We start from the raw sequence: 11,634 nt of genomic DNA, 5'->3' as shown, positions 1-11,634 counted from the left end.
TGTGATGTCATCTTAGTGAAATGATCTTGTCGGGTTTAAGATAGAAGTTGCAACAATGTTATTGTGTAATTTGGATTAAGCATATGTTAATCAGAGATAGTTTCATACATTCTTTATATTGTTGTTATGTTATATGTATATCAATTATGATTGTAATTTTGGACACGCCTATATGGTAGATGATGTAAACAATAATTTTATTGTGATGTCATCTTAGTGAAATGATCTTGTCGGGTTTAAGATAGAAGTTGCAACAATGTTATTGTGTAATTTGGATTAAGCATATGTTAATCATTTATCATTCTAAGGAATTGTAGGAACATTTGGATTTGGGTCCTAAAATGAACCTAGACTTAAAAGTTAAATGAATGCAACTAGTTTCTTATCATATTGTAAATGAATGGAAATGAATCTTTCAGATTATGTTAACTAGCTCATTAATGCTCATTTCTTAATGAATGTATAATTTGGTAATTATTTTTGATATAGTTTTCTTTCATTTTTTTATGAGTTGTCAAGTAACAACGTTAAGGAACCTTAGACGATAGTTTAGTATTATTTCTTCCACTTGTGCATTTGAGTTTATAAGTTATCTTTAATTAGAATATTGCATTTGGTTACTCATAAAGATACCTTAAATAAATAAAAATTTATATTTTCATCTCTTAGTTGAGTTAGATAGGTTAGATCCTCTAGGGTTCCTTGACGAGGCATTAAATAATGAGAACTAAATAATTGTTATACCAACAATAAGGAGATCGTTAGTACTTATTAGAAGAACGGTATCTAGAAATTTTCCAAGGTAATATAAATGACATGACACCGTAAATTCCATATGTTTCCACATATCCATCTACCTTTCACAAGAATGATTGCACAAATTTTCAATATCTATATTTCATCATTAATTTAAACACTAAATACCTTAAATTATAACAAAGTGAAAAATAGAACAATTTAAAATTTAAAATTCACGATTTAAAACATGAAAATATTTTAATAATGCCAATCTAATATGACGTGATTTTTACATGAGGATTGATGACTTTAATTTTATTCCAATATTCTCCACCTGCTCTGAATATCTCCTCTAACTTATCCGTCCTTTTGTAATAGAAGAGCTTGAATCTTTTCAACCGCTCCAAACCCTCTCCAACTTTTTTCACTTTCGTACAATTACATAAATGGAACTCCTCAAGGCAAGACATTGCCCCCTCCTCCAATTCAGGAATCTCCTCTAAATCATTGAAACAGTCAATTTTGAAGAAGCGCAGATGGCGAAACCCTCCTCTCTGACCAAAAGCCTTTGGCAGTTCTTTACACTTATCATTTCCTGACAACTCCAACCTCACTAGGTTAGGCATTGTTTGCAACTCTGGATAATCATTACAACTATGCCACGTTAACTCAAGTTCCCTCAGATTTGCCATATCACATATCCAACTTCCAACCGCAAACCTCCACAGTATAAGACTTTCCAGATCTTTCATTGCTGTCATTTTCTTCGGAAGCTCCAATTCATTTTCAGTGCTATTACAAATTGTCAGACGACGCATCTTTACCAGTAGTACAAGTATCCCTTCTTCTATCCTTGAATCCATTTCCTTGTTAACATCTATGGATAGTTCCTGAAGCTGAGTGATCTTCACAAAGTCCTCTGGTCTCATGAATTCGTCGCCTTCATTAGAAAGATCCAACCAATTTGATCGGAGTGTTCTCAAAGCAGTCAGCTTTGATATTCCTTTTGGCACGCGTGTAACACCCTTGCACTCTAAATGCTGGAGACATTTAACTTCATTTATCCATACTGGTAATATCTGACATCTTTGAGGAAGAGCTAAAAACAAGAGACTTTTTAGGTGTCTCACACACTCTGGTACATTCTCAATTTTTGTATCATTTAAATTCAAGACTTTTAAAAGCTTCATCTTTCCAAGGCTTCGAGGCAATTTAGAGATGCCTGTCCCGCTCAAATCGAGAACACGCAGTCCTCTCATAGCGGTAAACAATTTTGCTGGAATGCTTGTAATCCTCCAATTGTGAGACAATGAGAGGGTGCGGAGGCAAACAAGACGCCTCTCTGATATGGGAGGCTCATTTACATCTCTCGTACCCAGTAAAATCCGACAGCAGTCACCATTTTCACCTTTACAGGCTTCCTCAACTGAAAAAATACATTTATTTTCTTTTGATATGTTAATGGCCAAATCATGCAGCAAATCGTGAGTTCTACAATAATTGGTTAGTTTACAACCTGGTCTATCCTCATACTGTTCCCATAGTTGAAGCAGACAGAGATTGGCAAGCTGATTTATACAATCCCATGCCACGTCCCACTGACCCTCTCCTGCTGGAATATATCCCTCCGCAATCCACAGATATACTAGATACTCACAATTTATCTGCTCAACCTTGGGAAAGAAAGAAAGATAAGCAAAACAAGCTTTAAGACGAGCATGCAATGAGAAATAACTGAGTCTGAGAATGGGCATGATCTGATCATCATCGGCAATGACTACCTCTTTAATCCGATGTAGCTTGGACTCCCACTCCCTTGGCATTGTGGTCTTTGGCAGAGATGCAGCTACCATTTTGATAGCAAGCGGCAAATTCGCACATTGTTTTAAAATGTCACGGCCCACTTCTTCGAGCTGATGATTTGGCGCTTCGTTTCCTTTAAATGCATAGAAACAAAATAGACTCCAACTCTCACTCTCTGACAAAAATTGCATCTCATAAATATGAGCATTCAGAATTGTGCAAACCTCTCTGTTTCTTGTGCTAACCAGAATTTTGCAAATCACATTGTCTCCAATTAAGAGGCCAAGCTTAGATAATAAATCTTCCCTTGCTTCCCACACATCATCTAACACCACGAGATATCTTTTTCCTTTTAGATTTTCATGAATCAACTCTGCTGCTCTCTCAGGAGATATCCCCTGACTCCTAATTTGCTGCCCTAAACCTAAGTGGGAAGCTATGTCGCATTGCAACGTGGAAATTGAATAAGACTGAGAAAATGAAAGCCATATACATTTATCATACCTTTCTTTTACGCTGTTGTAAACATGCTGAAGAAGATAGGACTTGCCTATGCCTCCCATCCCAACCACCGCAATAATTGGAGAGGCATTGTTGTCCAGCAATCTGAGCATGTCATCAACTTTGGACTCTATTCCCACTGAGTGTACACTGGGCAGAAGATAAGATTTCTTGCGGGCTCCACTATGAGATGTACTTGGCGATGCTTCACTTGCAGGACAAACTTCACGCAATAGCTTCAGCTTGTTGACATCTTCAATAATAGATCTCATGCGCTCCTTGATGTCCTTGATTTTCCGCCCTATCCTATAGCGAAAAATCAATTGATTACAACTTGGACTACAAGCTCGAGCATTATTTCCATACATAGATTCTATAGCGCATTCCTCACAGATGTCTTCTGCAAGCAAGGAAATAACGCGAATATTCTCCACCCAGTGCTTTACACCCTCCTTATGTGGAGCCTGTTGATCGGCATCTTGCAGAAAGTCCCTTACATATGTGAGATTGTTCTTTAACCACGAGAAATCATCTCTGAAATCCAGTAGTAGGTTTGCCTCCTCAGTTAATTTTTGAACGGCCATCTCCACGGCCATCTCACAAATTTTTCCTGCAGCAGCCTCTCCAAGAAATGCCATGCTAGAAAAATGAGATTGAACAAAAAAAATTGCTCTCACAACTTTCTATGCAGACAAAATAAAGTGACCCAAGGACTTAGAAAATAGAGTTGATGGGCACACAAAAACATGACGCAGACTTGATAAGGTTGGATTCGATGTGACACTGAACATTTAAAAACTAGCCATTTATAGCAACCAATTTCTACTCTTTTCTTGCAATCCTTTTCTTGATACCTACGTTTACAGATTTACATTCTTTTACTTTTCTAGAGAAATGAATAAGGCAATTGCACAGGGATGGAAAATACAAAGCTAAAAAGAATTTTGTTGCTGTAGACACAGTAATAATTCATACCAACATACCAGCTATGATTAGAATTTTGTTAGCTCGAAATGCATGAGAGTTGCCAAAGTGTCTTTCTCAATACCAGCTATAATTAGAATTAGGGACTACAATATCAACCTAACGGAAGAAGGAGAAGCATCTTTGTTTTTTTTTATTATTCCACTCAAAATATAAAGCTTTCCTGGAGAGCCTCAAGCACACTCAAGTTTTGCAATCACACATTTCGTTATTGACCGACAGAAAACAATCTCTAAAGTAAATCGAATCCAATCTCTACATCGAATATTGTGACGAAAGGACTGAGCCCACCTTATTCTTTGTAGAGCTAATTTTGAATCATTTTCCTTCCTTTCTATAATTCACCTCGGATGTTTCAAGGAGAGGACTGAACTAAGGGCATCTTCTCACAACTAAGATATTTAATTTAATGCTTTCTTGGGAATAAAACTTATTAAAGCACGTACATGGCCTTCTCGATATGTAAAACAAAGAATACATTACATTTCTTTCAAGGCAATCAATCAAATGGACGTTCTTTTATGAGTTCCTCTTCAAATTTTGCACTGTTCGAGCATCTATTTTGGATAATGCGAGAATCACTTACAGCTATTTTGGTTCTCACAGTGAAAAATTAAATCTCGACTAAGTCTATATAGTGGAATATATCATGTTCTGGTTGTCTTGAAATCTTTGCATAAATTTATGTTGTGGTTGTGGTTTCTTTTATTTTATTTTCAGTTGAAGCTACTTTGTGAGGGTGTGTTATCTATTAAATCTTATAATTGTTTTTTAATTATATTCATATATATATAAAAAAATGTTAGTAATTTTGAGTTCATCTATCTTTCATCTAATAGAAATTTTAGACAATCACATGCTATTCCTATTATTATAGGTTTAAAGAGGTAAAAGAGGAGAGCAGGGCATTGGAGATTAGAGCATTTATACATCTTCAAATAACTTCTAAATCCAAATTGGTAGATTTCTTAAGAAACATTATTATATTTGTGTTTTTTATCGAAGCAAAATTAAACTTGGTAATATTGTAACTATAGATAGTTAGGTATCGAAGTCCTCACCCTAAAGATGAGAATGGATCTACTCTAGATAAATAACAACATGGATAGGTGTGCAATGAGTTTGGGATTTTAGAGATATTGGGAATTATATACCCTTACAAGATTCATGACACAACTTGATGGAGAATAGTGGATACGACTCATCATGGATGATACTCCAACAATTTTGGAGACATATTGTTTGGGTTTTTTTGGGAGGTGAAACCCAAGAACTCAAGAATTGAACTCAAAATCTATATATTTAGTAGAGATACATGCTCACATGATATACAATTCTACCTATTATAAAATTTGTTTTCAAAGAGAAGCTTCTAAAGAATATGAGGTTACAATTGGTTGATTTTAATTTTTTTGTTTTATTTTTTATGTTATAAATCTTAACAATAGATGTTAGAAAATAATGTTTGCATTTATAAACTTACAATGTATAATTTTTCAAACCAAATTCAATAGGGGTAAACACTTTAAATTTCCTTATATTACAGATTGGCAACAAGATCTAATCTTCTTGTGCTGATAAATATTAGTCAACATCTAGACCTTGATTTGAAACAGTTATGCCTCATGGGTGTAAAGTATCTAGAGAGGATGAAATTTGATATAAATATGAAGGGGGGGAGATTTTGACTTAGAATATTATGAATTTTGTAAAACAATAGAGTTGTGTTGTGAAGAGCTTGTAGCCTTAAGCATTCTTTAATTTATGGACCTTGAGAAGTTTCCATTTTTTTTAAAGGTCTAAGGAGAATCGAGAAGATTACAGTTAATGGATGTGGAAAGCTTGAAACTCTTCAATTCGATGATTTTCAAAATATTTTTATGATAGAAATGTTGAGATTTTGATTACCAATACATTTAGCTTGTCCCTATTGCACCAAAGTATCTTTGTGGGAAGAGGTTGCATCATTTGTCTTTAATGCTAAATTTCTAGTGGAGAAATCATTGATAAAAGTATTAGCTATTTCCTCATGAATAAGAGATACTTAAGGAGAAGTATAAGTATGATTCATCTCAACATATCTAAGAGGATTATAGACAGTCTCACTTGAAACATCCACTAAATTTTTAATGAAATCTACACATTCCATGAATACCTTTAAAAATATCATCATATATCAACATGAAATATATATTAAAGCTTTTAGAAATGAATTCAATGTGGGAAACATATTTGAAACCCTTATTATGCACTACATTAGAGTGCAATGAATCAATTCCAGCAATGTAAAATGAAAGAAGCCAACATTCAACACATGATTTTGATAAATATATCTTATAAATGATGCAATCACATGTTAAAGTGAAAACCAGTCACATTTTGTAAATTTCATAATGAAAAATTAAATCTGAAAGCCTCCAATCAAAAATATGTAAAAATGTAAGGTTTCGTGAACTAAACCTCTAAATTCATGTAATGTAAGTGCATAAATGAAATACTTCAGAACTAGTTACAAATATGGGTCAATTAAATGTATACAAATCATATATGAAAGTGAGAATCATGTAATTTAATGCAAACATAAGAGACTTTGGGTTCACCTTAAAATGTAATGGAGGATAAATGGGATTTACTAGTCTAATTATGTAGAGTAGGAATAAAAAAGTCATTTACCATAAAATACATTAAAGAATAAAATAATAGGCCGAAGTTAAGACCTATTGGAAGGGAGTTGGGAGCTATTGTTAAAATATTCTTTATGATTAATGATTTGAGTGATTTTGATCTAATAAAAGAATGTAGTAACTAGCTCTAATGAGGTACATTAATCATATTCAACATAAATAGTAAGTTATATAATAAACATGAAAACATTGAGTACAAATCTAGAAACAAGGATCATAAAAAATCTTGTGTTTGTAATTTGAGCAAAAAAGTTTAGGATTATGTTGATAGGTCTCATTTTTCTCCAAGTTTCTAATGTGGATATCAAAAATATATTCAGGATCAAGATGCCTCTCTAAGTAATTCACTAAAAAATTATCAAAATATTGTTAGATATTGTCAATAGTTGTCATGGTCCACAATCTTTTACTTCTTTAAAATCTGATTCATTTTCTTTGAATCTTTACTTTCCTAATCTATATTTATTCTCTATTGAGTCTAAAACTTCCATGTATAAATAGTTTTTTTCTTTAGTCAAACACTGGCTTTGGAATCAACTCTATAATGAAGATAGATGGAAAGGAAAGATTTGAACTAAAATATTGGATCTAGAATATTATACCTTGCTTAATGTTTTTGATGATGATGAAATTGTCTCTGAATAAGACCCAGAAATGTTGATGCAATAACATGACATGATAAAGTAAAATCAATCATTAAAAAACACATATACAAAGATTGGTGTAACTAGAAACCCCATAATTCTCATATCTGAAGAAATTCACTTGTATAAATATTGTAGTAACAACGAAAGGTTCACCATTTCACATCCTTTGTTTTTTGACTCTTGCAAAACAATGAATAGCATATGAACAGAGGTCCTCATTGACTGAACATGTTATATTAAAACTTTTTCTGAAGGCTTATGAGGTATGGATTGTGTACAAATATATAAAGATATGAACAAACCCATGGGATGGCTTTTGGGATAATTAGGATAAATATGATTCACAACATTCACAATCCTATAGAGTTTCCCTCGTTGTCTGGGATAAAGTTTGCAAATCAAAGAAGGTGAGGGATTGGCCTGAGAAATATTAAAACCTTGAATAAAACCTTCTTGGCCAAACAATTTTGGAGAATCTATCAAGGAACAAGTGAAAGGAGTGAAATTTGGAAGGCTAAATACTTATGTGTGAACCCTACCATGGAAGATTTCCTTGCTTCAGATCAGATCCTGAGTGACTCTACCATATGGAACAATGTTACTCATGCAAAAGGTATTGTGAGTCTAGGAAAAATGAGGGCCATTGGTAATGGTACAAAGGTGGATTTTTGGGATGATGGCCTGATTGGAGGGGATCCTCTTAATGATCATTGTGTTTCTTAGTTGACCATTCAAGCCTGCAAGAACAAGTTTGGCGTTAAATTTGCTGACTACTAGAGAGATTGGAAGTGGGTGGACATGAGCTCTATTGATCCTAACTTAAAGCATGTTAATATAAAGCTCCACCAGGTTGTCATTAATCCAAGAAGGGAGGACCACTTGGTGTGGGGAGGTACCCCTTCAGGGAGTTATTTGGCGGCATCTATTGTCCTTATGTTGGCTCAGTCTCAAGAATATTTCCCCCACTAGGCCAAAGTTTGGTGTTCAGGTTTGACTCCTAAAATTAATATTTTTTAATGGATTCTTTTGCAAAATAAAATAATAACCAAATATAACCTGAGAAAGAGGGGATTCTACATTGACCCAACATATGCTACTTATGCCTTAATGATTAAGAATCCATGAACCATATTTTTATTCATTGTCCTTTTGTCCAACCTATCTGGTCGATATTTTTCTAGCTTTGGGGTTTAAATTGGGTGTTCCCCGAGGAGATTCAACACTGTTTCAGGAGTTGGTCTTGTAGAACTAAAAATATGACTATAAGGACTTTGTGGGAGTTCTCCTTTCCATATATCCTATGGGGTATCTGAAAGAAAGGAATAATAGAATTTTCAGGAATGCCATTGACTCCCCCGAAGTGGCATGGGATAATATAAAACACAATCTTATTGAGAATGTGATAACTATTGGATCTCATTATTGCAACAGTAAGGAAGAGTATGTTGTTTTAAGGAGATGGAATATCCCAACCTACATGGACAATAATAACAATTAACTCAAAAGAAGGATGTGTTGTTTGTCTTCTCCTCCCAATAATTGGATTAAGGCTAACTTTGACAGGGCTACTAAAGGGAACCCTAGGGCAGTTGGTTATGGTGGAGTTATCTAGAATAGCACATTGGCTTTTGCATGGGGGCGGTGGCCTCCCCCTTGGGGAACCAAACAAATCATTTGGCTAAAGCCATGGGCGCCCTCCAAGCTATTAATTTAGTGCATCAACTGGGAGCTACATATTTATGGCTGGAGGGGGATTGTAAAAATATAATTAATTACCTCCTTGGTAAGCAACAACTGTCATGGATGATTAAAAACAATATTGACATGGTCAGGGAGTTGCTTGAGGAATTCAATCATTATCACATTTCTCATTATTATAGAGAGTCCAAAAGGAGTGTTGATTGGGCAAATAAAAATTAGGTATGGAGAGGGGGAGGTCCCTCAAGTTGCATGTGACATTTTAAATTATTAGATATCATGGAAAACAAGGCAAGATTTGATATCATTTCTTGAAATGGAAGGGGTGGTCATGGCATCATGAAACGATATCGTAATCAACTGAGAGTGAGGTACACTATTAATTTCCATAATATCATGCATGCTTTGTGGGTGCTTCTTTCTATTTTGAGTGGAAGCTGGAGAAATATCTATTTTCTTCTAGGGGCTTCTTCTTTGCTTCTTAAAAAAATAGTCTATAGAGAGAGTGACATTTGTAGGAATTTACATTCTGCTCATATTGATAAGAAGATAGGGGAAAATCGTAAGTGCACAAAGGCTACAAAAATTGATAAATGGCAAGACCATTCCAGGTTTGGGCTATGCTGCAAGAAGCAAAAATATTGGATTTCATGGAAATAATGCAAGAAAGAAGACCTAAAATCACTAGGATTTTAAAAAAGGGGTGGAATAAGGGCACCCTGACCATTGGCAAGAGGAAGCTAAAGGTTAATGAAACCATGATCACTAAGGATATGGGTTTTCTGATGGATGGAATCAAATTCTATAGGGACCGGAAGCTGTCAGATGTTGCTATGAAGAAATTCCCCAAGGACGAGGCAAAGAAAGTAAAACTGGTGAAGGGAATCCACACTTACTACTCCCCTAAGGTAATCAAGTTGCTTTGGCAATGGATTTTGTTTGCTTTCATGGAATTCATAATTTTAGATGGTAGATATACCATAGTTTATAGCTACCATGTTGTTATTCTTAATCATTTCCGGCACAAGCAGAAAATTTCCCTCCCCTACTACCTATTATGTGCCCTAATTTCAAGGATTATGGATGCTATCTCTAAACCCAAGACCAATCCATCTTTTACATGAGGGTCTTATGGTAGTTATTTACAACCATATCAAGAACACCACTATTCAAAATGCTATATCTGAGGTTTTTGAGTTAGAAGAGGATTTGGTTGATTCGCATGATGAAGATGATGAGGGATACGACACAGAGGCAAATATTAAGGTGGATACCCATACCACCGGGTTGAGCAAGTGTAAAAGGTAAATTAGGAAAGAGGAATAGGGTAAAGGGTCAATCAGTCAAAAATAGAAGGGGGAGGACAATGACAGTTTGTATGAGAAAGAAGAGGTGAGTGAAGATGACACAGAGACAGACACTGAGGAGGTTCAAATTATCTCAAGCTAGAAGAAAAAGGGGAAGATGTTGAGAGATGAGAAGTTGAGAGCTAATAAATATTCGACCCTTCCTACCAGCTCCAAGGATCACAGTAAGGGCTTGGTTGGGGAGAACAACCCCAATAAGGAAATCAAGACAATAGAATGGAAGGAGGTGGGTCTAGAGGTGAACTTGGACCCTATGGGAGATGAGGCTCAGGATGGCTCCCCTCTGGAGTTTGACCTCTGTATCAAAAATAAAATGGACTGCTTCAATAAGGTCTTCTTTTGGGTTTATAAGGAAATAAAAAGCATAAAAGCCAAACAGGTCAAGGAAGATAGAAAACTTGAAGCTCTAGAAGCTACTGACATCAATAAATTTAGCTCTCTACTTGATTTCTTAAGTGAGGTAACTTAAGCTAGCACCAATGTAGAGGAAATCATAAATTCCCAATGCTGGGCCAACTGAAAACAAGATTGAAGGGATTGAGAAGACTCTCAAAAAGATTGCGGAGCAGAGTTACAAGATTTTAAAGGTTGCCTTTGATAGTATCAAGGTCCTTATCAGCAAACTTGAATGGGTCCAGGGGGAAAAGGCCCTCGAGGACACTACTGAGGAGACAAATGGTACCCCTAAAGATAAGGAAGCAGGTCCTGGAAAAAGAACATGCACAAGTACGAGAAAGAAGCAAAACCAAAGCAGGGACATTGAAGACATCAAGTGAACTGCTGAGACCATGGAGAAATTGGAACTAGAAGCTATCGAGTTGATAAAGAGCTTCACCTAGACTTGGTTGTTCTTCTCTATTTTTATTGATGTCTGGTGTTTAGTTTCTTTGTGTTGTGTCTTTCTACTGCTGGCTTTTTGTTTCCAGCTAACTATCGTTTCTATGACTGTTGTCTTTTGCTTGTCTAGTGTTCTCTAATGGCTATCTTTTGAATATTTGATGTAAAGGGTTTTAGGGACCCTTCAAAACTCGTTTTCCCCTAATAGAAAACATTTACATTCCTATAGGTGAAAATAGACATTTTATCTAGGGTACTGTTGTAAAAGTTTTTATAAGAAAACTTCTATAGCTTCAAATTTTGTGATCAGTTTAATAAATTAGGGTTGATATCATGGTTAGGGTTACACTAAGGCTTAGTGTTACAATGAGGCAA

The 11,634-nt window shown here is 35.2% G+C and overlaps 1 protein-coding gene across 1 annotated transcript; it reads right to left on the bottom strand.

Annotated features, from left to right (window-relative positions):
* Positions 1-1,010: 1,010 nt before the first annotated feature.
* LOC131077574 (putative disease resistance protein RGA3) lies at positions 1,011-3,680 on the bottom strand. Its single transcript, XM_058015102.2, has one exon. It carries the CDS (start codon positions 3,678-3,680, stop codon positions 1,011-1,013), a length of 2,670 nt encoding a protein of 889 aa, XP_057871085.2.
* Positions 3,681-11,634: the final 7,954 nt, after the last annotated feature.

Source organism: Cryptomeria japonica, chromosome 8 (assembly GCF_030272615.1).
Source record: "Cryptomeria japonica chromosome 8, Sugi_1.0, whole genome shotgun sequence".
Classification (NCBI taxonomy): domain Eukaryota; kingdom Viridiplantae; phylum Streptophyta; class Pinopsida; order Cupressales; family Cupressaceae; genus Cryptomeria; species Cryptomeria japonica.
The sequence above is the reverse complement of the archived record's forward strand: the minus strand, read 5'-3'. Positions and strand labels throughout refer to the sequence as shown.

Bases quoted from the DNA above. Each gene is read 5' to 3' on its own strand.
- LOC131077574 (XM_058015102.2), bottom strand. From the start codon at position 3,680: ATGGCATTTCTTGGAGAGGCTGCTGCAGGAAAAATTTGTGAGATGGCC.